Source organism: Centroberyx affinis, unplaced genomic scaffold (genome assembly GCF_046629955.1).
Source record: "Centroberyx affinis isolate AG114_WGS23_722 - 3 ecotype Tasmania unplaced genomic scaffold, CSIRO-AGI_Caff_v1 ptg001593l_1, whole genome shotgun sequence".
Taxonomy (NCBI): Eukaryota; Metazoa; Chordata; class Actinopteri; order Beryciformes; family Berycidae; genus Centroberyx; species Centroberyx affinis.
The window spans coordinates 214582-242506 of record NW_027280040.1 but is presented as its reverse complement, the minus strand read 5'-3'; the positions used below and the strand labels follow the sequence as shown (position 1 = coordinate 242506).

The following is a 27925-nucleotide window of genomic DNA, read 5'->3' as shown; positions in this document are numbered from 1 at the left end:
ATTTTAATTTTGTTAAAAATTTAAAGATATTGTACTTGATCTGTTCTGCACATTCAATGTTGAATTCACTGCTTACACGTAGCTGGGTGATAACCTAAAGACATTTCATGGTGCTTATGGCTGTGACTGGGATGATGGAAACAACTTGAGACACTGTATACAATACTGAATGCAAAAAAACTGTATATATAGTCAAAGAACAGATCAAATTTGAAAGAAATTAAACCTTCTGATGTAAAGCTAACTATGATGTACATAAATTCAAAGGCAGTGTAGACTGCCCTGTAACTGAAAGATTACAGGTTCAATCCCTTGCACAGCAAAAGTACTGTATATTCATCACAAGCCACATATCCTGTTGAAGTGTCTTTGAGCAAGACACTTAACCAGACAGCTAAAGCTCTGTTATATTTATGTAAATGTCAATACCACAACATAAACAATGAAAGGATCGCTGGTTATATTTTTAATGCTAGTGCTGACAATGAACAGCAGAGGGAAACACAGACTGATAGTGAACATGATTCATGCTGATTTTAATATACATACATGTATATATTAATTGTAATATGTATGCATGTATAACAAAAATATCTTCATTCTTTAATTATTTTTTTTTGCATTATTTTCTGAATTAAATTCATTGACTCAATAACAACATGAACATATACATTTCCTGCTTCATAGAAAAAGTCTGTTTTCAATCACAACCACAGCCTCTCTACAGTATATTGGCCTCACAGGAGTCAGGCTGCAGTACCTGAAGTGTAACAATGAATTTAATAGATTTTCTAAACCAGGGGTAAAAAAAGGCATAGATGACAGGGTTCAGACAGGAGTTGAAATACAACAGCCAGACCACAAAGGCTGAAGACAAACTGTTATTTTCGGTGTCCTGCCCTGCCAGAGAGGGATAGTAATATGGACAGAAACACATTAGAAACACAGCTATGACAATACCAAGAGTCCTGGCTGCTTTCATCTCAGATTTCTTAGCAGTTACAGTCACTGAACGCTGGAGTGTGACAGCCACAATGTGGGATCGCATGGCACGAGCCTGAGACACAGCCACCACAAATACTCTCATATACAGAACTATGATGACAGTAATGGGAACAATAAAGGTGAAAATGAGGTCACCAGCTCCTGCAATGTGGTTAATGACAACTACACACTCTCCATAGCAGGAATTATATCTGTCCGGTTGTCTCAGGAAATCCTTTAGCATCACACCATTGTAGAAAGCAGAACATACCCAACACAGACAAATACAGATTTTAACTCTTGTCTGAGTGATTTTGATGGGGTAACGCAAAGGGTGACAGATAGCCACATAGCGGTCGACTGATATGAGCACCATGTTTCCTACAGACACAGAGGTAATGGTAAAGGCCACAAAGTAAGACACAGCACACATGCGTTCACCCAGAAACCAGCAGGCCCCTATGTAGAGGATTTCAGCCGGCATCAGCAGGAGGCCCACAAGGAGGTCTGAGACAGCCAGGGAGAGGAGGAGGAGGTTGGTGGGGGTGTGGAGCTGCCTGGAGTGGGAGAATATTATCATTGAACATTTTATTATATAAGTAGTAGTTGTGGCAGTCAGAAAATTTGTGTTATTAGTTGCAGTAGTAGGAGTAGTAATAGTCAAAGTAGCATTATGTCTAAATACAAGATGTAGCAGATGTAAAGCATCACTAATACACTTAAGCATTATCAAACAACCAGAATATAATCATCAAAGTCCTTGATGTGACAACATCTATGTACTAGTCTAATTATTATCATTTATAAGTATAACAATAATTTAGGCAATAATGAGAAGTATATCTCTGCCTGTAGTGGGAGATGGAGATGATGACCAGCAGGTTGAGAGACACGGTGAGCAGAGAGATGGAGGACAGCAGAATGTGGAGGAGCATGACCTCAGAGTGAGGACGCATCTGCTTCCTGCAGGAAGTGTTGAGGAGCTGTGGAAAGCAGAGTTCACCTCCTTCCAGGGTCTCCATCATCAGAGAGAGAGGAGGAGAGGAGAAGCTGCTGAGGTCTGGCAGCTTTCTGACCAAAGCTCTCCATCATACAGCCGATTTATCCACACCCCCAACCCCACCCCCACACCCCTGTTCTCTTGCTCTTGCTCTCTTTTTCTCCCTGCATCTGTTTTTCTCTCTATAGCACAGAATTATGTCCTTTGACCCTCCTTCCCTCTATTGCTTTCTGCAATTACCCTCTTCATCTCTTCTTCCTCACCTCTCCCTCCCTTGTCTCTTCCCAATCTCATGTACAATAACAGTAATTTCATCACTGTTGACTGTGTTGGTAGCGTAATTCATGGTGGTAAAGTAGTTTTGTCTGTTAACTTTTACATTGATATGCCAGGGACTGGTGGAAGGAGGAGTAGAACAATAACCAAAACAATACCAATGAATAGTCAACTGAATGCAGGACGGGAAACTCACTTGTTAGTTAACAGTGGGTGGCAGCTCTATGCATAGCAGTGTAACCACAGAAGTGGAGGAGAATCACATGAACGCTCAAGGGCTGGATGCACGTGTGACTGTTTTTCAAAAGCAACATCTGTAGTGAAGATTTGCGCTCATTAATGGTGTAAATATAGGTTGGTAGCTTGGTAAACTTGGTTCACTTCCCTGATGGCAAAGAGTATGTAGGGGAACATGAGGTCCCAGTCGCATCCATCCTTGTCTAACACTCGTCTCAGCATCTGCTTCAGTGTCTGGTTGAAGCGCTCCATGAGGCCGTCTGTCTGCGGATGGTACAATAAGCTGTGCAATTGCTTTACCTGGAGGAACCTGCAGAGGTCAGACACGAACCAGGAGATGAAGGGGGTGCCCTGTGTGCCAGGAGGTCCATAGGGAACCCTATTTGGGAGAAGAGGGTTAACAGCTCTCAGCATTCACAGCTTTGGAGGTGGCCTTGTGTAGAGGGATGACTTCCGGATATGGGTTGCATAGTCAACCAACACCAGGATGTCCCCCGGCTGGCTTCGGCAGCTGTCCCACCAGGTCCATCCTGGTCCTATCAAAGGGCTCCTCAATGATGGGCAGTGGCACAAGGGAGGCTTGGGGTGGCTCTCTGAGGTCAGTTGTTGATCGCGGCCTCCAAGGACAGCCAGTGGAACCAGTCCCAGATCCACTTCAAGGTGTGTTGCCGAGGTGGCCCCTAAGTGGAGGGCATGGGCCAGCTCCATAATGGCATCCACTCTGGAACATTGTCTTCACCCCTCTGTTGTGCCATGTACTAGAAGAGGCCGTTCATCATTTTATAATACTGGGAAGGGAGGGGACCCTCTGTCTGTCGGTTCCCCTCCATATCTAGGACCTGGTTCCAACAATGCTTCAGTCACAATTTTAATCCTCTCATAAATAAGTGTGGAAAGGGAAATTCAAGGCACCTCAATTAACTGCATTCTACACCTGCACTTTTTTTCCTTCTGACATTGTTCATCTCTCCCAAGCCCACAGAAGAGCTCTGTCATCCACTTTAGTACGAAAACAACATGTTACATCAGAGTTGGAAGGAGCGGGGGATCAGGAAGGAGAGGTGAGAGGAAATAGAAAAGCAAAAAGAGGAGTAGAGAGAGTGGAAGGATTGGGAAGGAAAGAGGAGAGAGGAAAGGAGACAAGAGAGAAGAAGACACATGAGGAAGAAGAGAAACAGAGGGCAGCAGAGAGATTGGTGGAGATGGAGATGAAGAGGATGATGCAGATAGCGAGGGATGGAGGGCAGGCCAAAAAGGGAAGAGAGAAAAAAAGATGAAGGGAGGGAGAGAGAACGAGAGGGAGGAAGGGAGAGAGATAAATCAGTTGTTTGATAGAGAGCTTTGCTCAGATTGCTGCCAGACCTCAGCAGCTTCTCCTCTCCTCCTCTCTCTCTGATGATGGAGACCCTGGAAGGAGGTGAACTCTGCTTTCCACAGCTCCTCAACACTTCCTGCAGGAAGCCTACGCGTCCTCACTCTGAGGCCATGCTCCTACACATTCTGCTGTTCTCCAGCTCTCTGCTCACTGTGGTTCTCAACCTGCTGGTCATCATCTCCATCTCCCACTACAGGCAGAGATATACTTCTCAGCACTGCCTAAATTCTTTTTATATTTCTGATAATATCTAGACTTATAAGGAGAAACGGCTTTGGGCTAGAACATAGATGTCGTTACATCGAGGCCTTGTTGAGTACATTCTGGTTGTTTGATAATGCTTTTGTATTAATTAATTAATGTAATGTATTAATAATTCTTTACATCTCTTACATCTTGTATCTAGACATATTGTTACTTTGACTATTCCTACTCTTACTACTACAACTAATAACATTACTATTTCAACTTCTATTACTGCTACTGATAATATGTTCAATGATGATATTCTCTCATTCCAGGCAGCTCCACACCCCCACCAACCTCCTCCTCCTCTCCCTGGCTGTCTCAGACCTCCTTGTGGGCCTCCTGCTGATGCCGGCTAAAATCATCATCATAGGGGCCTGCTGGTTTCTGGGTGACCTCATGTGTGTTCTGTATTACTTTGTTGTATTTATCAATTTCTCTGCCTCAGTAGGAAACATGGTGCTGATATCAGTCGACCGCTATGTGGCTATTTGTGACCCTCTGCGTTACCCCACCAAAATCACTCAGGGAAGAGTTAAAATCTGTGTTTGTCTGTGTTGGGTCTGTGCTGCTTTTTACAATGGTCTGACGCAAAAGGATTTCCTGAGACAACCAACCAAGTTTTATTCTTGTATTGGAGAGTGTGTGGCTGTCACTAACCACATTGCAGGAGCTGTTGACCTTGTTATGACCTTTATTAGTCCCATTAGTGTCATCATAGTTCTGTATATGAGAGTATTTGTGGTGGCTGTGTCTCAGGCTCGTGCCATGCGATCCCACATTGTGGCTGTCACACTCCAGCGTTCAGTGACTGTAACTGCTAAGAAATCTGAGAGGAAAGCAGCCAGAACTCTTGGTATTGTGATAGTCGTGTTTCTAATGTGTTTCTGTCCATATTACCATTTTTCTCTTGTAGGCCAGAACGCCTTGATCAGTACTTCATCTGTGGCCTTTGTGATCTGGCTGTTCTATTTTAATTCCTGTCTAAATCCTGTGATCTATGCCCTTTTCTACCCCTGGTTTAGAAAAGCCATTAAACTCATTGTTACACTTCAGATACTGCAGCCTGACTCCTGTGAGGCCAACATAATTTAGAGAGGGGCTTCATCAGGCAATCTGTCTCCCTCTGCTGTTCATTTTCATTACTACATCTAGTATATAACATAGCTGTAAGGTAATCCTGTTTATTGTCTTTGTTGAATAAACTAAACTAAAACCTTTAGTTGACTGGTTCGGTAACTTGCTCAAGGACACTTCAGCAGGACATGTGGCTTTTGATGGATATACTTGTGATCTTTCAGTTACAGGACAGTCTCTCTAACCCTGCCTTCCAATTTATGTTCATCATATTCAATTTCTTGTCAGAAACGATGTCTTCATTCTCATTTCAGTTGTTCAGTTATTAGATTTCCCTCTGTGTTGTTGTGTCCAACCTCCCTGTCATAGTCATAAGCACTAAGAAATGTTTTTAGGTAATCACCCAGCTTTGCGTGATCAGTGAATTCAGCATGTATATCAGCTCAATTACAATGTCTTTACATTACAAAAGTAATTGCAAAGGTTCTTTTCTTTTCCACCAGAATGTTATTTCCTGGTTGAAGGGAAATATATTTGTTGTCTGCATGCATCTGAATAGGACCAACAGCCTGGTTCCCCCTACGGGGTCAAACAGATCTAGCCAGGGTGTACTCACCACAGAGATGATTGGCCAGCTGGGCAACAGTTTCAGATACACACACAATGCTTTTGATCACGTTTTACAAAAATTTTGAGATGGACCTGGTTAGCCCCACTTTGCTGTAATGTGGAGAAAAATGGAAATTATTGTGGAGAGATTTTATGCCTTTTATTCAGCTTTTGGTCCAAAATTAGAAAGGCTTATTCCACAATGATTTTCCCTGTCCCAGGTACAGTTTGTAGCATTATGAAATGTTTTTTAGGTCAAAGACACACTGTAGATTGTGTGAGACCACATGACCACCAGGATATCATCAGAAAAATTTTGCTTATTGCAGCTTCAAACACATACATTATCTATGGCATTTCTAGAAGTCACAACAAAGAACACACAGAGAAAACAGACACATGGAAAGAGTTTTTATTCACAAAAATGATACCAACCAAATGAGGTGGAGGTGAAGTTGATCTCAGGATCTCAACAACAGCAAAAACAACAACAATTCTTGGGGTCTCCTTTTCTTGGCCCTGTGTAGCTCAATGGGCAGAGCAAGGCACCAACACTGCCAGGGTGAGAGGTTCCATTCCCACTGGGTTCAAACATACTAAAAATGCAGAAGCCACTTTTGATAAAAGCATCTGTTTAATCGTATATGTTCTGAAACACAGGGAAAGTAGTCAGAGCCATTGATGGACAGAGTTTGCCAGGTTTTACTATGGCTGTCATGTTGCTACCCCTTCTATAGAGGCCTTCAAATGACGTAAAATACCCTGGGCGGCCATATTGCATTTGTAAGCATAAAACTAAACAGAACCATTTTCAGGTCAATCAGGTCATTACTGTGCTGATTTAGTTTTTTATACTTTATTGTGTCATCATTACAATATAGCAGTAATCATATTCCACATTCAATACATTCATATCTTTAGACATCTTTTTTTTCCTTCTTTTTTAATATTCATTTCCCCCCAGTTATTCATCCTGGAGGGAAAATAAAAGAAAATATAGCAAACAGACAAACAAACAAAAAAAAGATTCAAATTCAACAATATGCAACAAGAAAAATAAATAAAGTACCACTAAATTGATGAATAAATAAATACATAATCTATATATGTGCACATATATACATATACACATTTGTATGCAGGAATATACAGGTATGGACCTGCCTAAGAGATAAGCAAGGAGAATAGAATCAGCTTTATATTTACTCTATATCAAGAAGTTTTGTTGAGTAAAATACAGAATATTTTAAGATCAAATCACATCTTTTTCCAAATAAATCTTCACTATTTTGAATTTTGTGTGTTAATTTTTCCATTAGTTGTATTTCCTGTATTGTATTTTTCCAGCTGATTAAATCGGGAGGTATAGTCTTTCCTTGTAACTTGTTTTAAGGCAGTAATTCTAAAGATTCTCAACAGATATTTCTCATCTTCATTGAGTTCAGTGGGGCATGTCCCCAAAAGAATATTTTCCACTTTTAAATACAATGGTCTCTTGAAAACTTCTTCTTCATGAATTGAAATACTTTGTGCCAAAACTTATTTAAGAGTTTGCATGAATAGAAAACATGTAAATAATTTACTTTGCTCTCTCCATAATTTCTCCAGCAATGAGAGTTTGACTTTTTTTTTATATTTAGACACTACTTCTGGAGTTAGGAAGTAGCTCATATTTACTTTCCAGGCAAATTCCTTCCAAAATAAAGATTTAGTTGTGCTAAAGACTTCATGGAAACTCTGTTTCCAGTCTTTTTCCATTATTTTTTATTTCTAACTCTTCCTCCCCATTTAGCATTTATGGTTTCTGTCACGGTTGTGGAAAACTCAGGGACTCGACCCAAATGCAAGCCGGGAGAGAAGAGAGCTTTGCTGAAGCAAGGAGCTTTAACTGAAGAACTGAGGCAAAGTACAAAACCAAACCAAAAGGCAAAACTAAAACTGGTCGACAGGCAAAGGGAACCAAGAATCCAAACCTGGCAGGAACAAATCTTAGAAGACTTTGACAGGAAACAACACAGGTAACTAAGCAGGTAGCCAAGCAGAAATAAAGCAGGTAACTAAACAAATAAACTGACAACCACTCCAGGGGAACACAGACTATTTATACACACACAGACTAATGGGGAAATAAGGAACAGCTGGCAGGAGGGAAATGAGTCCAGGAGCTGATTGCTAGAAAGCAGGCTGGTGAAGGGGGAACAAGGTAACAGGGCTAATGGGCTGATGGAAGACAGGTGTGTGTGTGCAGGAGGAGGGAAAGTCCGAGGACATCTGGTGGCTGGTAGGACGATAGCAGGACTGGGGAGTGAAAGGAGTGGTTGACCTGACAACAGGAGCAGACGGACAGATAATGACAGCAGCAGATCATGACCAGGAAACGGGGACAGACAAGGGCAGATCATGACAAAACACAAGGGCTAGGGCTGAGATCATAAAACACAAGGGCTAGGGCTGGAATCATGACAGTTTCGCCTTCAGCAGCATCAGCAGCAGCTTTCTCCTGAAATATCTTGTATATATTTTCTTTTGTGTTTTTATTTTTACCATTGTAATTGTTTGTAATATACCTTAAGAGGGGATGAATGTTCTGTAATGATTTTACCTGTGATACTTCTTTTAAATAGCTTCTTATCTGCAAATATCTATAAAATTGATTATTGGGGATAACGTTTAGAAAGATTTTCAAAGGAATCAATCTCATTTCCTTCATACATTAGCCAGAATTTTACAAGTCTATGTTTAGCCCAAGTTTAGCCCGAGGTTTTCTGGATCCCCTGCGATCCCCCCGCAGATAGATCATTTCATAATCTTTAATATTCATCATCCCGCAAACTTTGTTTTTAATACAATATTTATTTATCTTAGTTTGTGTGATCTTTTTTCTGCAAAAAATGAATGAACTTAATGATTTTATTAATAATGATTCTCTTTTATGTTTTCCCATCTTGCATTTGTATAATTATTCATCCATGTCAGTAAGGGCTTTATTTGTGCCGCATAATAATAATTAACCAAGTCTAGTACTGCCAATCCACCATTAACTTTCTGTTGCTTTAGAATTTTTAATTTCACTCTTGGCTTTTTCTCATCCTATATGAATTTCCAAAGAGTATTATTATTATATATTTATTTAAATATACAGTATGTTCCAGATTGTGTGGAATCATTATTGCCAAGTATCTTAGTTTTGTACAATCCAACTTGAAGTCATACTTCCTCTTTAATTCTTTTTCAGTTGGCTCTCCTATTTTCATTGCTTCTGTTTTATAACTGTTTAATTTCTAGCCAGAGAAACAGCTATAAGTTTCGGTTTCATTCATCAATAATGGTAAGGACTTATAGATGTCAGTTAAAAATACTATTACGTCATCTGCATATAGTGCCAATTTATGCTCTTCTTTCCCAATTCTTATGCCTCTTATCTTTACGTTTTTTCTAATACTTACAGCTAAAGGCTCCATAGATATCGCAAATATTTTTGGTGACAAACGGTCACCTTGTCTTGTGCCTCTTGTTAGTTTAAATACTGCTACTACTACTTAAAAGTGTCCCGTTTACTCTAATGCTTGCATTTGGATGTTGATACATTATTTTTAACCATGCAATAAACTTTTCATGAAATCCAAATGCTTTGCACGTTTCAAATATAAATGACCATGACAGCCGGTCAAATGCTTTCTCAGCATCTAATGTCAGCATCAACATTTGTGTCTTTGTCTTTATTGAATAGTCCAACAAATTCAGAATCTGTAGAATATTATCTGGAAGTAAATGATTACTTACAAATCCAGTTTGATCTAAATGAAGGATATGTGTCATAATGTTTGATAAGATATTTGCTATTATTGCGGTAAAGAGCTTTTGATCTACATTTAATAGGGAGATGGATCTATATGTGCATTCAGTAGGGTCTTTATCCTCCTTTAATATGACTGTGATGATTGAGGTGTTCCATGTGGGTGGCCATATCTCTTTTTCTAGAATCCAATTAAATACTTTACATAAAATAGGACTTAAATATTCCTTGAAACTTTTATAAAATTCATTTGTGTATCCATCACTCCCCGGACTCTTTTAATTTTTACTTTTTTGTATAGCCAATGAGATTTCTTTCACTGTAATTGGTCGAAGTAGTTGAAAGTTTTGGTCCTCTGACACTTTGGTTAAATCTAAAGAATTCAAATACAACTTCAGTCCCTTATCATTCCTATCTGTTCCTTTATATAGATTTTGGTAATATTTCAGTAAACATGTTGCCATTTTTGACTTTTCAGTTTGGTACTTAGAGTTTTCATCCTTAATTTTTTAGAAATTATAGCTCTCTCCTGTTTTTTTTTTGTTTTTTTTTACTTAAATGCTAAGCGCTTTAATGGTTTTGGACTGCTATCATAATACTTTTGTCCTATGAAAGTAAGAGCCTTTTTAGTTTCCTCTGTTATCAGATTATCTAATCAATTCAATTTTAATTCAATTCATTTATTAATGACCACACAACCAGGGTCGGTGGAATTTGCTTTTGGTACAGCATGGTGGGTAAGCTCAATTCAACAGTGTCAGTAACATCAAACATCAACATAGATATCAGCATCGCATTAGACACATGACTGGCACAACATACAATATACACAAATTACTACAAGACAGAAATCACAGACAATATTTACAAAATTGAGTTTTAAAGTGCAGGTACATCTGTCAGGGTTAGTGAGAAGTGTTCAGAGTCCTTATTGCAGTGGGGAAAAAACTGTTTTTAAAATGGGATGATTTGGTGGGCAGGGACCTATAGAGCCTCTACTAGAGGGCATCAGTTGGAAAAGGTGGTGAGCAGGGTGAGAGGTGTCAGAGATTATTTTTTTTGCTCTTTTGATTGTGCACTTGTGAAATAGTGATTCAACTGATGGGAGGGAGGCACCAATAATCTTGGAAGATTTATTGACTATGCGCTGCAGTTTTTTTTGTGAGTGACTGTCCGAGCTGCCATACCAGACTGTTATGGATGAGGTGAGTATGCTCTCAATGATGGCTGTGTAAAACTGAAGGAGGAGGTTTTGTTTTACTTTTAATTTTTTGAGCTGTCTTAGGAAAAACAGTCTTTGCTGGGCTTTTTTGGTAATGTGGTCTGTATTGATGTTCCATTTGGGTGTGTTACTAATGTGTGTGCCAAGAAATTTGAATGAGTCAGTTATGGTTATGGGTTCTCCAGAGACATGAATGGGGGTTTTGGGGAGGGGGCTGTGCCTGAAGTCTATAATAACTTCTTGTGTTTTTGATGTGTTGAGCTGGAGGTTGTTATCAAGGCACCAAGTGACTGCTTGGGCTACCTGCTCACGGTATCGGTCTTCGTTGTTGGTTATGAGTCCAATTATGGTTGTGTCGTCTGCATATTTAAGAATGGTGACTGAGCTGTGGTGGGATGTGAGGTGGTTTGTGTAGAGGGAGAAGAGCCAGGGTGAGAGGACGCAACCCTGGGGCACGCCTGTGCTGAGGGTCAGAGGTCGAGATGAAAGGCTATTCATCTTAACCCTCTGTTGCCTTTTCCACAGGAAGCTCCGAATCCAGTGGTATATGCAGGGGTCAATATTCATGTCCAACAGTTTATTGAAGAGATTGACCAGGTTTATTGTATTGAAGGCTGAGCTGAAGTCGATGAATAGGATGCGGGCGTAGGTGTTGGGTGACTCTAAGTGTTGTAGTGTATGATGGAGGGCTAAGTTGACGGCATCCTCAACAGACCTATTGGCTCGGTAAGCAAACTGGTAAGTATCCATCAGAGGGATGGTGCAGGATTTCAAATAGGAGAGGATGATGCGCTCAAACGCCTTCATGACCACAGATGTTAGGGCAATTGGTCTGAAGTCGTTGAGGCAGGAGATCTTGGTTGATTTTGGCACAGGGATTATGATTGAGTCCTTGAAGCACTGTGGTACTGTACACTGGCGTAGGGAGGTGATGAAAATGTTAGTAAACGTTGGAGCCAGTTGAGCTGCACAGTGGTTGAGAACAGCTGGACTGATCCTGTCCAGGCCTGCTGTTTTCCTCTTGTTTGTTTTCCTGAACGTGGCCCTCACCACCTCCTCCTGGATGTAGAATGGAGGGGGTGGATGGGGGATGGGAGGAGAGTAAGGTGGGACTGGAGACTGTTCACACCTCCCATAGAACTCATTGAGTTTGTCTGGGAGGTCAGTATCGATGTCAGGGGTGTGGGTGAAGGACTTTTTTTGTAATTGGTCATCACCTTTAGTTTTTTCTAGATGGATCTTGTGTCATTAGATGCAATCTGTTTTTCCAATTTTATGGCATAGTTTGACTTGGCTTTCCTGATTGCAGACCTTAGCTCATATTTGGCCAGAGTGTATTGTTCCCTGTCTCCGCTAATGAAAGCAGAGTTATTTTTCTTGCGTAAAAATTGAATGTCTTTGGTGAACCAGGGTTTATTATTGCTGTGGGGTTTCACTGTTTTGGTGGGGTCACGGTGTCAGTGAGTTCATCGAGGCCGTCAGCACCTGCACTGAATATGTCCCAATTAGTGCACTCGAAACAGCCTCTCAGAGTTTCAATGGCTGCAGTAGACCAGGACTTGACGGATTTGGATGTAGTATTGGTGGACTTAAGTTTCTGTCTGTATTTCGGGATGAAGAGTAGCATGGCGTGGTCGGACCTTCCCAGCGGAGCCCTCAGGTACGAACGGTAAGCTTCGCTAATTGTAACATAGCAGTGGTCGAGTGTGTTAGATCCTCTGCTGGGGCATGACACCTGTTGTTGACTGCCGCATTGGGATGAGAATTTTCCACAGAAGAGATGTAGGTGGCTAATTCGGTGATTGCTACGTGACGGTGGGATGTAAACCCCGACCATAACAACCGAAACAAACTCTCTGGGATGATAGGATGGTCTGCATTTAACACTGATGTATTCTAGGTGAGGGGAGCAGGAGTTGTTTAGCACTGTAGTATTAGTACACCAGCGTTGATTGACCATAAAACAGATACCACCACCTTTGATTTTCATGGATAGCTTGGCTGACCTGTCGGCGCGGTGGAGTGAGAATCCAGGCGGGGTTACCGCTTGATCTGGCACAGTGTGGTCCAACCAAGTCTCGGTCAGGCAGATGGCAGAGCAGTCTTTGTAGTCCTTGTTGGTTTGGATTAGAAGAAGGAGTTCGTCGGTTTTATTTCTGAGGGATCTCACGTTGGACATCAGCAGTGCCGGTAGCGTTGGCCAGTACGGACGCTTCCTGAACCTGGAGAGAACACCGGCACGCCGCCTTCTCCTACCCGGTGTTTGCCTCCCGGGGGTCAGGTAACCAGGTGAGTTGTTTGTAGCTAGTATTTCCACAGGTAACGTTGAGAAAGTGTGTGGTTCCGAGACTAGGATCGAATTGTCTCTAAGGGATAGTAGCTCCCATCGGGTGTACATGAACAGACATGACGACTTTTTAACATATAACATAGACAGAAGTGAGAGACACAGAAGCAGAGCTTGTAGTGGGGCGAGTCACATGGCCGCCATCTTGAAAAAAAATAAATAAATAAAAGTGTCCCGTTTACTCTAATTCTTGCATCTGGATGCTGATACATTATTTTTAACCATGCAATAAACCTTTCATGAAATCCAAATGCTTTGCACGTTTCAAATATAAATGATCATGACAGCCGGTCAAATGCTTTCTCAGCATCTAATGTCAGCATCAACATTTGTGTCTTTGTCTTTATTGAATGGTCCAACAAATTCAGTTTGATCTAAATGAAGGATTTGTGTCATAATGTTTGATACCCTATTTGCTATTATTGCGGTAAAGAGCTTTTGATCTACATTTAATAGGGAGATGGGTCTATATGATGTCTTTAATATGACTGTGATGATTGAGGAGTTCCATGTGGGTGGCCATATCTCTTTTTCTAGAATCCAATCAAATACTTTACATAAAATAGGACTTAAATATTCCTTGAAACTTTTATAAAATTCATTTGTGTATCTATCACTCCCCGGACTCTTTTAATTTTTACTTTTTTGTATAGCCAATGAGATTTCTTTCACTGTAATTGGTCGAATTAGTTGAAAGTTTTGGTCCACTGGCACTTTGGTTAAATCTAAAGAATTCAAATACAACTTCAGTCCCTTATCATTCCTATCTGTTCCTTTATATAGATTTTGGTAATATTTCAGAAAACATGTTGCCATTTTTGGTACTTAGAGTTTTCATCCTTAATTTTTAGAAATTATAGCTCTCTCCTGTTTTTTTTGTTTGTTTTTTTTAACTTAAATGCTAAGAGCTTTAATGGTTTTGGACTGCTATCATAATACTTTTGTCTTGTGAAAGCAAGAGCCTTTTTAGTTTCCTCTGTTATCAGATTATCTAATCTTTCCTTTGCCTTATCTAATTTCTCCTTTATATTTTTATCTCCTGTTTTTTCATGTATATTTTGCAGTCTTCCTACTTTTTCTATTTCAGTTTTTTGCTAATGTGACTTTTTCTTTTTCAAAGCAGCAGGTGAAAAAGGCCCCCTCTTGAGGCTATTCTTGCCATTTTCCCCTTTATTCCCCCTATTCTCTCTCTCTCTCTCTCTCTCTCTCCTCACTTGGACTATACCTCTCTCCACCTTTGAGCTTTGAGCCTATCACAGCGCAGATTGCGGATTCATCTTATCTTCCTCCGTCAGACGAAGGTTGCAAGTTGTGTAGAAGGACACTCGTTGGGTAACATCCGACTTCATTAATAAGTGTAAATACAACCAATTGTCACCTGGTGTGCAGTGCGTCCAGTGGAAAAAGCATTGATACACCAAGCCAATTGTGATGTACCAACAAGGTATGGTTGTGGTGGTGGATTAATGAAGTTTCGAAGTGAGACGGCATCTGAGTGATTCTAACCGATCACCTGCAGTGAGCTAGCCTTCCAACCCAGCAAAAGTCAGATAGGAGAGAAGCAGCCATAGCCAGCTATTCCTTCATCACACGGCATATGCTATCATTTCCCCAAGTATTGTGTCTTTAGCAGCTTCCTACAATGTAATAGGTGTAACCTGTCCATTGCCATTATTCTGAAAATATTGTCCCATAGCTTGCCGAATTTTATCTTTAAAATTTAGTAAAGAGTTATTTAATCTCCACAGTGTCTTCTCTCTTTCAATTTCCAAATCTAGTTTCAACTTTACTGGGACATGATCAGTCATATTTATTGATTCAATTTCACATTTCCTAAATTTGGTTATGTCATTCTTAAACAAAAAAAAATTATCTAGTCTAGAATATATTTTATGTGCTTCAGAATAGTATGTGAATTTTGTAACCTGCGGATTTAAAGTTAACAAAATCCACTCTTCTCAAAGCCATTGCTGTTTTTTCTGATTTGTGTTTCATCATACTTTGAGTATCTAGTTTTACATTCAGAATGTTAAGATCTCCACAAATTACTGTTAAACCTTTTGCTTCTGTTACTAGCAAAGTTAAAATCTTCTTCATAAAGTTTCAAAAACTGGATGCGAACACTTGAGCTGATGTTACTTTCTCCAACTTATCATGTTCTTCTCTATTCAAATGTGTTTCTTGCAAGAATATAACACCACCCTCTTTCTTAAGTCTCTGAAGAATTTTCTTTCTTTTAATTTGATTATTAAGACCATTAGCAAGGCAAGGCAAGGCAGCTTTATTTGTATAGCACATTTCATACACTGAGGCAATTCAAAGTGCTTTACAGAGTAATAAAAAAAATAATAAACATAAATAAAATAAAATAAAGACATAGATAAAAAGACAGTGCAAGAGGATTAGAAAAGTGAAAAGTGCATTAAAATCACATTTAAAAGAAAATAAAAAAAAAATAAAAAAAGATAGAAATAAATAAATATTACAGTGCAGATGAGTGTTGCCCTAGATTTCTTAAAAAGCCCTGGCGAACAGAAACGTTTTAAGCCCTGATTTAAAAGATTGTAAAGTGGAGGCAGACCTCAGATTTTCTGGAAGTTTGTTCCAGGCATGAGGAGCATAAAACCTAAAAGCTACTTCTCCATGCTTTGTTCTGACCCTGGAACAGTAAGCAGACCAGCACCTGAAACCCTGAGGGGTTTGGCAGGTTCGTAACGCTGAAGGAGATCAGAAATGTATTTTGGTCTTAAACCATTAAGTGCTTTATAAACATGCAACAGATTTTTATAGTCAATTCTTTGGCACACAGGAAGCCAATGCAGTGATCTCAGCACTGGAGTGATGTGGTCCATTTTCGTAGTCCTCAACCCTGGCAGCAGCATTCTGGATGAGCTGCAGTTCTCTAAGAGCTTTTTAGAGAGACCTGTAAAGACACTGTTACAGTAGTCAAGCCTACTAAAAACAAATGCATGCAAGTTTTTCAAGGTCCTGCTTGGACATGAATTCTTTAATTCTTGCGATATTGATAGTAGGCAGATTTTGTAATTGTCTTGATGTGGCTGTTGAAGTTTAGGTCAGAGTCCATAACTACACCAAGATTTCTGACTTGGTTTTTAGTCTCCAGTGAGAGGGATTCAAGGTGGGCAGTGACTTGAAGTCTCTCCTCTTTGGCACCAAAAACAATTATTTCAGTTTTATCTTTATTTAGTTGCAGAAAATTGTGGCACATCCAGTCATTGATTTGTTCAATGCACAAGCATTCAATGTAACTATAGTAATTTCACCCACGTATTTATTATTTCCTCTTTTCTTTCTCTCCGTCCTTTCTCTCCTTTTTTCTTCTTCTTTCTCTTCTGCCTCATGTTAGACCAACATCTGACAGATGTCGTACCATTGTAATATTCCCTCGCTTTTTGTTCATAATTAACATAACAGAAAAAAAACAAAAAAAACAAACAAACACATGAACAACAACAACAAAGAATGAAAAAAATATATAACATTGATGACTTCCATAATTTGTCACCATCCCCCGCAGTAGCATAGTTGATTTTCCATGCTAATCTCTTTGCATGGATCCCAGGATCCTATATCTAATATGGACCCTCTCTTGAAAATCCACGATCAAATAGTACAGAATTAGCAAAACAAAACATTTTCCCATCAAACCCGGGCGTGCTCTCATAATTGAACTTGCCTTGTTGTTTAACAATTTATACATACAGTATATTGGCCTATTTACAAAGGAGCTAAGGGGAGTGGAGGGGAGGAGAGGTGAAAAAAATAAATAAATCAATATTAAAAATAAAAATAAAAAAAGAAAGTTCAGGGAGATAACTATGCCGGAAATTTGTATGTGTGCTGATTTTGACTGAGAAATAATCATCACTGACTCATCTTATTGATTTTGTGTTTATATAATATCCATAGTAACCATAGTATCTGGTTCGCTATCACTGTCTTCTTGTTAACACATTTGATCTGCACTAGCTAACATATCTAGTTGAAGCTAGTCTTATTAGTATCTAGTAGTTGCATGTTAACATGATCAACTGCTTTGCTAAATTAGCCTGCCGGATAGTTAGCTCGTTAACAAAGCTAAAAACCAACTGTTTGTTCACTTTAATGGAGCTGATTCCTCAAACTACAATTCGTACTGTTTTGGAGTACAGACTAGAACTTAAGACAAGACAGTTTCCTGTGTCACAGTAACTAGAAACAAATCTACCTACTGCAATTCCCTTTTTACTGCCCCCCCAAAAAGTCTGTTGAGAGGCTTCAACTTATCTAGAACTCTGCAGCCAGACTTTTAACAAAAACAAGGAAGCGAGAGCATGTCACTCCAGCTTTAGCTACATTGCACTGGTTCCCTGTATCCTTTAGAATCAATTTGAAAGTCCTTTGACATGTATACAAATCTCTTAGGACCGGCCTACATTACAGAATCCCTGTTGTACTGTTTTTGGTGAAAAGCTATTTGATTATTTTGCACCCCGGTCCTGGGACAATCTCCAAGATGTGCGCTCCTGTTTCTGATCTAAATTGTGACCATTTTTATTGTACATATTTTAGTATTTTTCTTTTTTTGTACTGTTTTGTATGTTTATTGTGTAACCCCTGCTGCAATTTCTTAGCCAGGTCTCCCTTGGAAAAGAGATTTTGAATCTCAGTGGGACTTCCTGGTAAAATAAAGGCTAAATAAAAAAGATAAAAATATAACTTGACTGGAATGCAATAAGAACACGAGCAAAAAGCCTAAAACGTCAATGGCAAATCATGAACAATGGAAGGATTGCAATTGATATTCTAGATGTGAAACTCGCTATGAACAGCAGAGGAAGAAACAGACTGTCTGATAGAAACTGATTGCTGCAGCTTTATTTCATGTTTATTCATATCTGATTTTATCAATGGCATAAATAATGAGTAAATCCTGACTAGCCCTGTATGGCTTGTAATGGAAACCAGGCAGACAAGTTCCATTCAGCATGGACAAAACATGAACATGAGGACAAAAAAATGTTTTCATTTTACTTGTAATCATGCTGTTGTACTTTACAAAACATATTTCAGCTCATCTGATTTACATAGAATAAATAATTAATGGTAATATGTTTACAAATTCACCGTGTTTTACCAAAATATATTTTCTTGTGTCTGTCCAAGCTTGTGGTTTGTCGTTTGATTTAATTGACTCAGTAACATTTCCCTCTTCATAGAAAAGGTTTCATGTCAGTCACTCCACAGCATCTCTACAGTATGTTGGCCTCACAGGAGTCAGCCTGCAGTATCTGAAGTGTAACAGTGAGTTTAATAGCTTTTCTAAACCAGGGATAGAAAAAGGCATAGATCACAGGGTTTAGACAGGAATTACATAACAGCAGCCAGACCCCAAAGGTTGAATATGAAGCACCGATTGAGGTATCCTGGCCTGCAAGAGAGGGATAGTAATATGGACAGAAACACATTAGAAAAACAACTATGACAATACTAAGAGTCCTGGCTGCTTTCATCTCAGATTTCTTAGCAGTTACAGTCACTGAATGCTGGAGTGTGACAGCCACAGTGTGGGATCGCATGGCACGAGCCTGAGACACAGCCACCACAAAGACTCTCATATACAGAACTATGATTAGAGTAATGGGAGCAATAAAGGTCACAACAAGGTCAACAGCTCCTGTGATGTAATTCAGCACAACCACACACTCTCCATAGCAGGAATTATACCTGCCTGGTTGTTTCAGGAAATCCTTTAACATCAAACAGTTGTAGAAAGCAGAAAAGACCCAACACAGAGTAACAGAGAATTTAACTCTTCTCTGAGTGATTTTGGTGGGGTAACGCAGAGGGTCACAAATAGCCACATAGCGGTCGACTGATATGAGCATCATGTTTCCTATTGAGGCAGAGATGATAATAAAGGAAGCATAGTAAAAGAGAACACACATGAAATCCCCCAGAAACCAGCAGGACTCTATACGGAGGATTTCAACCGGCATCAGCAGGAGGCCCACAAGGAGGTCTGAGACAGCCAGGGAGAGGAGGAGGAGGTTGGTGGGGGTGTGGAGCTGCCTGGAGTGGGAGAATATCATCATTGAACATATTATCAGTAGCAGTAATAGTGAGAGAATTTCATTAATAGTTGTTATGGCAGTCTCACACGTAATGTTGCCATTAGTTGTAATAGTAATAATAGTATTACATAGTATACTATACTATATATAGTATAGTAAAAGCATTATCAAAATTCCTTAATGTATGCAAAAGCCTAAATCTGTATATCTCTGCCTGTAGTGGGAGATGGAGATGATGACCAGCAGGTTGAGAGACACGGTGAGCAGAGAGATGGAGGACAGCAGAATGTAGAGGAGCATGGCCTCAGAGTGAGGACGCATCTGCTTCCTGCAGGAAGTGTTGAGGAGCTGTGGAAAGCAGAGTTCACCTCCTTCCAGGGTCTCCATCATCAGAGAGAGAGGAGGAGAGGAGACGCTGCTGAGGTCTGGCAGCTTTCTGACTAAAACTCTCTATCATACAGCTGATTTATCCACACCCCCAACCGCCCCACCCCTGTTCTCTTGCTCTTGCTCGCTCTCTCTCTCTCTCTCTCTCTCTCTCTCTCACTCTGCATCTGTTTTTCTCTCTATAGCACAGAATTACGTCCTTTGACCCTCCTTCCCTCTATTGCTTTCTGCAATTACCCTCTTCATCTCTATCTTCACTCTCATCTTCCCTCTCTCTCTACTTCCTCACCTCTCCCTCCCTCGTCTCTTCCCAATCTCATGTACAATAACAGTCATTTCATCACTGTTGACTGTGTTAGTAGCTTAATTCATGGTGGTAAAGTAGTTTGTCTGTTAACTTTTACATTGATATGCCAGGGACTGGTGGAAGGAGGAGGAGAACAATAACCAAAACAATTCCAATGAATGGTCAACTGAATGCAGCACTGGCCTGTCTAATGGAGGACGGGAAACTCACTTTTTAGCTCTATGGATGGTATTGTCGGTTGGACGGTTGGTCAGTCGGTTGCTCTGTTCACCAATTTATGGGTCACGTGGGCCGCAGGGACTTAGACTACAGACTCGCAAACGAGAGACCTGAGTTTGATTCCTGGCAGATACGCATCCATAAAATTCAACATCGCGGGACTTTTAGTCTTGATTAAATATTGGTGCTAGGGAGAAAAGCTAGGTACAGTACAGACTAAACAGTAACGTTAGGTCCGAGTAAAGCGTTTTCAGCAGAGCCATTTCAGTTTGTGTGACGTACTGTAGCCCTATGCATAGCAGTGTAACCACAGAAGTGGAGGAGAATCACATGAACCCTCAAGGGCTGGATGCATGTGTGACCGTTTTTCAAAAGCAACATCTGTAGTGAAGATTTGCGCTAATTAATGGTGTAAATATAGGTTGGTAGCTTTATAAGCTTGGTTCACTTCCCTGATGGCAAAGAGCATTTAGGGGAACATGAGGTCCCAGTCGCATCCATCCTTGTCTAACACTTGTCTCAGCATCTGCTTCAGTGTCTGGTTGAAGTGCTCCATGAGGCTGTCTGTCTGCGGATGGTACAATAAGCTGTGCAGTTGCTTTACCTGGACGAGCCTGCAGTGGTCAGTCATGAACCAGGAGATGAAGGGGGTGCCCTGTGTGCCAGGAGGTCCATAGGGAGCCCTATTTGGGAGAAGAGGGTTAACAGCTCTCAGCATTCACTGCTTTGGAGGTGGCCTTGTGTAGAGGGATGGCTTCCGGATATGGGTTGCATAGTCAACCAACACCAGGGTGTACTCGTGTCCCCTGGCTGACTTCGGCAGCTGTCCCACCAGGTCCATCCTGGTCCTTTCAAAGGGCTCCTCAGTGATGGGCAGTGGCACAAGGGGGCTTGGGGTGGCTTTCTGAGGTCAGTTGTTGACGTCCAAGGACAGCCAGTGAGTTGTTGGCGTCCAAGGACAGCCAGTGGAAGCAGTCCCAGATCTACTTCAAGGTGTTCTGGGGGCCGAGGTGACCCCTAAGTGGAGGGCATGGGCCAGCTCCATAATGGCGTCCACTCTGGAACAGTGCCTTCACCCCTCTGTTATGCCATGGGAAGGGAGGGGACGCATTGTATAGATTTCCCTCTGTGTTCTTGTGTCCAACCTCCCTGTCATAGTCATAAGCACTAAGAAATGTTTTTAGGTAATCACCCAGCTTTGCGTGATCAGTGAATTCAGCATGTATATCAGTTCAATTACAATGTCTTTACATCACAAAAGTAATTGCAAAGGTTCTTTTCTTTTCCACCAGAATGTTTTTTCCTGGTTGAAGGGAAATATATTTGTTGTCTGCATGCATCTGAATAGGACCAACAGTCTGGTTCCCCCTACAGGGTCAAATAGATCTAGCCAGGGTGTACTTAACACGGAGATGATCGGCCAGCTGGGCAACAGTTTCAGATACACACACAGTGCTTTTGATCACGTTTTATGAACATTTTGAGATGGACCTGATTAGCCCCACTTTGCTGTAGTGTGGAGAAAAATGGAAATCATTGTAGAGAGATTTTATGCCTTTTATTCAGCTTTTGGTCCGAAATTAGAAAGGCTTATTCCACAATGATTTTCCTTGCCCCAGGTACAGTCTGTAGCATTATGAAATGTTTTTTTAGGTCAAAGACACACAGTAGGTTGTGTGAGACCACATGGCCACCAGGATATCATCAGATCCTACATTACTGTCCCTTAGATTTGAATCAGAACATGGAAAATCTAATAATATAGAAACAATCTAAATTATATATTGTGGTAAATTACAAAAGACTATAATATTACAAAAACAAGAGGCACTTTTGGTGACATAATCACCATAATAAGTTCAACACAAACTGTTATGCTAATGTGGTCATTAATTAATCTAATTAATGCATTAATTAGAAAATATTTCTGTCAACATAGTTGGGTGGCATTAATATGAACTCTATATCTTAAAGCATACAGGAGTTAAAAGTAGTTTCAAGAAAATCTGACAAAGCGAGACTGGTAACGGGCGACACTTCCCTGTAGGTACCTTTAGCTTAGCTATTAGCCTTTATGCATGGTGCTTTGCTTTGTTTGTCCTTAGTAGGCCTCTGTAGTGCAGTCGTTTTGCTGTGCTTTATTTACAAATGTGTTGCGGTTTCTGTCACCCTCTAGTGGTCAGAAAATTTTGCTTATTGCAGCTTTAAACATACATTATTTGTGGCATTTCTAGAAGTCACAACAAAGAACACAGAGAAAACAGACACATGGAAAGAGTTTTTATTCACAAAAATGATACCAACTACAAGAGGTGGAGGTGGAGTTGATCTCAGAATCTCAACAACAACAAAAACAACAATTCTCAGGGTCTCCTTTTCTCGGCCCTGTGTAGCTCAATGGGCAGAGCAAGGCACCAACACTGCCAGGGTGAGAGGTTCCATTCCCACTGGGTTCAAACATACTAAAAATGCAGAAGCCACTTTTGATAAAAGCATCTGTTTAATCATATATGTTCTGAAACACAGGAAAAGTACTCAGAGCCATTGATGGACAGAGTTTGCCAGGTTTTACTATGGCTGTCATGTTGCTACCCCTTCTATAGAGGGCTTCAAATGACGTAACACACCCTCTGGCGGCCATGTTGGAGGTCCTCAGCTCTCATAGCAACAGTGGCTGTGAACAGCTGATTGCAATTGTAAGCATAAAACTTGGCATCTAAACAGAATAATTTTCAGGTCAATCAGGTCATTACTGTGCTGATTTTGTTTTTTATACTTTATTGTGTCATCATTACAATATAGCAGTACTCATATTCCACATTCAATACATTCATATCTTTAGACATCTCTTTTTTTTCTTTTTTTTATGTTCATTTCCCCCCAGTTATTCATCCTGGAGGGAAAATAAAATAAAAGATAGCAAACAGACAAACAAACAAAAAAAGATTCAAATTCAACAATATACAACAAGAAAAATAAATAAAATAGAAATAAAGTACAACTAAATTGATGAATAAATAAATAATCTATATATGTGCTCATATTACATATACACATATTTGTATGCAGGAATATACAGGTATGTACCTGCCTAGGAGATAAGCAAGGAGAGTAGAATCAGCTTTATATTTACCGTATATCAAGAAGTTTTGGTGAGTAAAATACAGAATATTAATATAATATATAATATATATAATATATAACCAGAATATCATTTTAAACTTGCTCAGACCAAGTCCTATCTTTTTCTAAATTAATCTTCACTATTTTGAATTTTGTGTGTTAATTTTTCCATTAGTTGTATTTCCTGTATTGTATTTTTCCAGCTGATTAAATCTGGAGGTATAGTCTTCTTCCAAATTCCTTGTAACTTGTTTTAAGGCTGTAATTCTAAAGATTCTGAACAGATATTTCTCATCTTCATTGAGTTCAGAGGGGCATGTCCCCAAAAGAATATTTTCCACTTTTAAATACAATGGTCTCTTGAAAATTTCTTTGATGAATTGAAATACTTTGTGCCAAAACTTATTTAAGAGTTTGCATGAATAGAAAACATGTAAATAATTTACTTTGCTCTCTCCACAATTTCTCCAGCAATGAGAGTTTGACCCTTTTTTATATTTCAACACTACTTCTGGAGTTAGGAAGTACCTCATATTTACTTTCCAGGCAAATTCCTTCCAAAATAAAGATTTAGTTGTGCTAAAGACTTCATGAAAACTCTGTTTCCAGTCTTTTTCCATTATTTCTATTTCTAACTCTTCCTCCCCATTTCGCTTTTATGGTTTCGCCTTCAGTAGCATCTTTCTCCTGAAATATCTTGTATATATTTTCTTTTGTGTTTCTATTTTTACCATTGTAATTGTTTATAATATACCTTAAGAGGGGATGAATGTTCTGTAATAATTTTACCTGTGATACTTCTTTTAAATAGCTTCTTATCTGCAAATATCTATAAAATTAATTATTGGGGATATTATAATGTTTAGAACGATTTTCAAAGGAATCAATCTCATTTCCTTCATACATTAGCCAGAATTTTACAAGTCCATGTTTAGCCCAAGTTTAGCCCGAGGTTTAAAAGCTGGATCCCCTGCGATCCTGACCGCAGATGGATCATTTCATAATCTTTAATATTCATCATCCTGCAAACTTTCCTCCAAACATAAATGGTGTTTTTAATACAATATTTATTTATCTTAGTTTGTGTGATCTTTTTTCCGCAAAAAATGAATGAACTTAATGAACTTAATATAATTATTCATCCATGTCAGTAAGGGCTTTATTTGTGCTGCATAATAATAATTAACCAAGTCTAGTACTGCCAATCCACCATTAACTTTCTGTTGCTTTAGAATTTTTAATTTCACTCTTGGCTTTTTCTCATCCTATATGAATTTCCAAAGAGTATTATCCCATTCCTTAATAAAATTGGGCGGAATATAAGTTGGGAGGTTCTGAAACAGAAATAAAATCTTGGGAGAATCATCATTTTGATTGAATTTAGTTTCTCAAATAAGGATAGTGGTAATAATTTCCACCTATTTAGGTCTTGTTTAACTTGATTGCCTAACTCGCCATAATTATATTATATACAGTATGTTCCAGATTTTGTGGAATCATTATTGCCAAGTATCTTAGTTTTGTACAATCCAACTTGAAGTCATACTTCCTCTTTAATTCTTTTTCAGTTGGCTCTCCTATTTTCATTGCTTCTGTTTTATAACTGTTTAATTTCTAGCCAGAGAAACAGCTATAAGTTTCGGTTTCATTCATCAATAATGGTAAGGACTTATAGATGTCAGTTAAAAATACTATTACGTTATCTGCATATAGTGCCAATTTATGCTCTTCTTTCCCAATTCTTATGCCTCTTATCTTTACGTTTTTTCTAATACTTACAGCGAAAGGCTCCATAGATATCGCAAATATTTTTGGTGACAAACGGTCACCTTGTCTTGTGCCTCTTGTTAGTTTAAATACTTCTACTACTACTTAAAAGTGTCCCGTTTACTCTAATGCTTGCATTTGGATGTTGATACATTATTTTTAACCATGCAATAAACTTTTCATGAAATCCAGATGCTTTGCACGTTTCAAATATAAATGACCATGACAGCCGGTCAAATGCTTTCTCAGCATCTAATGTCAGCATCAACATTTGTGTCTTTGTCTTTATTGAATAGTCCAACAAATTCAGAATCTGTAGAATATTATCTGAAAGTAAATGATTACATACAAATCCAGTTTGATCTAAATGAAGGATATGTGTCATAATGTTTGATAACCTATTTGCTATTATTGCGGTAAAGAGCTTTTGATCTACATTTAATAGGGAGATGGGTCTATATGATGTCTTTAATATGACTGTGAGGAGTTCCATGTGGGTGGCCATATCACTTTTTCTAGAATCCAATTAAATACTTTACATAAAATAGGACTTAAATATTCCTTGAAACTTTTATAAAATTCATTTGTGTATCCATCACTCCCTGGACTCTCTTAATTTTTACTTTTTTGTATAGCCAATGAGATTTCTTTCACTGTAATTGGTCAAATTAGTTGAAAGTTTTGGTCCTCTGACACTTTGGTTAAATCTAAAGAATTCAAATACTACTTCAGTCCCTTATCATTCCTATCTGTTCCTTTATATAGATTTTGGTAATATTTCAGAAAACATGTTGCCATTTTTGACTTTTCAGTTTGGTACTTAGAGTTTTCATTCTTAATTTTTAGAAATTATAGCTCTCTCCTGTTTTTTTTTTTGTTTTTTTTTTTACTTAAATGCTAAGAGCTTTAGTGGTTTTGGACTGCTATCATAATACTTTTGTCTTGTGAAAGCAAGAGCCTTTTTAGTTTCCTCTGTTATCAGATTATCTAATCTTTCCTTTGCTTTATCTAATTTCTCCTTTATATTTTTATCTCCTGTTTTTTCATGTATGTTTTGCAGTCTTGCTACTTCTTTTTCTATTTCAGTTTTTTGCTTATGTGACTTTTTCTTTTTCAAAGCGGCATGTGTAAAAGGCCCCCTCTTGAGGCTATTCTTGCCAGTTTCCCCTTTATTCCCCCTACTCTCTCTGTGTGTCTCTCTGTGTAGAAGGACACTCGTCGGGTAACATCCGTCTTTTAACAATTCACGTCTTTTGAATACCTTGCTGTATCTATACACTGTAGTGCTGCGATTTTAATAATTACTGTCTATCGGCCACCAACATCTAAATGTGGCTTTCTTGATGAACTCTCTGAGCTACTGTCCAAGGTCTCCACTGACTACGATTGTTTAATTATCTCAGGTGATTTTAATATTCACGTTGACAATCAAACAGACCCTGATGCCAGAAACTTAATTAGCCTACTGGAGGCATTTGACCTCACTCAGCATGTTTCTGGCCCCACCCACAATAAGGGGCATACTCTGGACTTGGTCATATCAAAAGGACTTAATATTTCCGTACCCTGTGTCATGGATGTTGCTATCTCAGATCACTGTTGCATATTTTTTGATGTGTCTGCTTTTCCTGTACAACAGAAGAGTACTCGAACAATCAAAAAACGTACCATTGATAATAACACAATTGAAACCTTTAAGAAAACTGTAAATGAGTTACCATTGTTCACCAACTGAGGATCCTGTGAACAACTTCAACTCAAAAGTACGAAATATCATTGACAGCATTGCACCTGTTAAAACTAAAAACATAAAAAAACAAAAAGCCCCCTGGAGAAATGGAGTGGTTGTTAGGCAGTTTAAGCGAAAGTGTCGCCAGGCAGAACGACAGTGGAGAAAGACAAAACTTCAGGTTCACTATGAAATCTACAAGGATAGACTGAGTTACTACAACAAAGAAATTAAACAGGCCAGAGAATCCTTCTTCTCTAAAATCATTAATGAAAATATCAACAATAGTAAAGTGCTCTTCTCTACTGTTGATCGACTTATTAATCCACCATGTCCAACCCCATCAGAGATGCTGTCCACTAAAAAATGTGAGCAATTCGCCACATTCTTCAATAACAAAATTATTGCCATCAGACAGAACATTAGTGCCTCAAGTTCTATAAATTAACCTACCCTCCAGTTCTCCAGGAATATTACTTGTGCCATGTCTCATTTTGACCCTCTAGACCTACAACAACTAGACAATTTTGTTGGGCAGCTCAGGTCCTCCACCTGCTGCTTGGATCCTCTCCCTACCACATTTTTTAAAACTGTTTTTGACTGCTTAGCACCTGAGGTATTGGAAATGATTAACTGCTCTCTTCAGTCAGGTATATTTCCTGCAGCGCTTAAAACAGCTGTCATTAAACCACTTCTGAAGAAGAGTAACCTTGATGCAACAGTTATTGCTAACTACAGGCCCATCTCCAACTTACCTTTCCTCAGCAAAATACTTGAAAAAACAGTTTATTCTCAGCTTAATAACTATCTAACATCAAACAGCCTTCTAGACACTTATCAATCTGGTTTTCGATCCCACCATAGCACAGAAACAGCACTTATCAAAGTTGTGAATGATCTGCATATAAACACAGACTCCAATAAACTATCTGTTCTTGTGCTTCTGGATCTCAGTGCCGCTTTCGACACTGTTGACCATGACATTTTACTACAGAGGTTAGAAAAATGGGTCGGCCTATCCGGCCCGGTTCTAAACTGGTTCAGATCCTACCTACAGGATAGGCAGTTCTTTGTGTCCATTGGTGACTTTGCCTCGGAAAGAGTGAGTATTATGTGTGGAGTACCCCAAGGTTCGATTCTTGGACCACTA

The 27925-nt window shown here is 39.2% G+C and overlaps 3 protein-coding genes across 3 annotated transcripts; 1 reads left to right on the top strand and 2 right to left on the bottom strand.

Moving 5' to 3' along the window:
• Positions 1-721: 721 nt before the first annotated feature.
• Positions 722-2009, bottom strand: LOC139651097 (trace amine-associated receptor 13c-like). The gene is made up of 2 exons (XM_071527941.1): positions 1834-2009; positions 722-1541 (listed from the first exon to the last, which is right to left on the bottom strand). The coding sequence occupies exons 1-2, from the start codon at positions 2007-2009 to the stop codon at positions 722-724; spliced, it is 996 nt and encodes a 331-aa protein (XP_071384042.1).
• Positions 2010-3982: 1973 nt separating this feature from the next.
• Positions 3983-5213, top strand: LOC139651105 (trace amine-associated receptor 13c-like). The gene is made up of 2 exons (XM_071527948.1): positions 3983-4068; positions 4394-5213. Exons 1-2 carry the CDS (start codon positions 3983-3985, stop codon positions 5211-5213), a joined length of 906 nt encoding a protein of 301 aa, XP_071384049.1.
• A 13208-nt stretch (positions 5214-18421) lies between these two features.
• Positions 18422-19633, bottom strand: LOC139651100 (trace amine-associated receptor 13c-like). The gene is made up of 2 exons (XM_071527944.1): positions 19458-19633; positions 18422-19241 (listed from the first exon to the last, which is right to left on the bottom strand). The coding sequence occupies exons 1-2, from the start codon at positions 19631-19633 to the stop codon at positions 18422-18424; spliced, it is 996 nt and encodes a 331-aa protein (XP_071384045.1).
• Positions 19634-27925: the final 8292 nt, after the last annotated feature.

Excerpts from the sequence above, each read along its gene's own strand:
- LOC139651097 (XM_071527941.1), bottom strand. The coding sequence starts at position 2,009 with ATGATGGAGACCCTGGAAGGAGGTGAACTCTGCTTTCCACAGCTCCTC. Across the intron at positions 1,542-1,833 it reads ATCTCCATCTCCCACTACAG|GCAGCTCCACACCCCCACCA; the intron begins GCAGAGATATAC and ends CTCCCACTCCAG.
- LOC139651105 (XM_071527948.1), top strand. The coding sequence starts at position 3,983 with ATGCTCCTACACATTCTGCTGTTCTCCAGCTCTCTGCTCACTGTGGTT. Across the intron at positions 4,069-4,393 it reads ATCTCCATCTCCCACTACAG|GCAGCTCCACACCCCCACCA; the intron begins GCAGAGATATAC and ends CTCTCATTCCAG.
- LOC139651100 (XM_071527944.1), bottom strand. The coding sequence starts at position 19,633 with ATGATGGAGACCCTGGAAGGAGGTGAACTCTGCTTTCCACAGCTCCTC. Across the intron at positions 19,242-19,457 it reads ATCTCCATCTCCCACTACAG|GCAGCTCCACACCCCCACCA; the intron begins GCAGAGATATAC and ends CTCCCACTCCAG.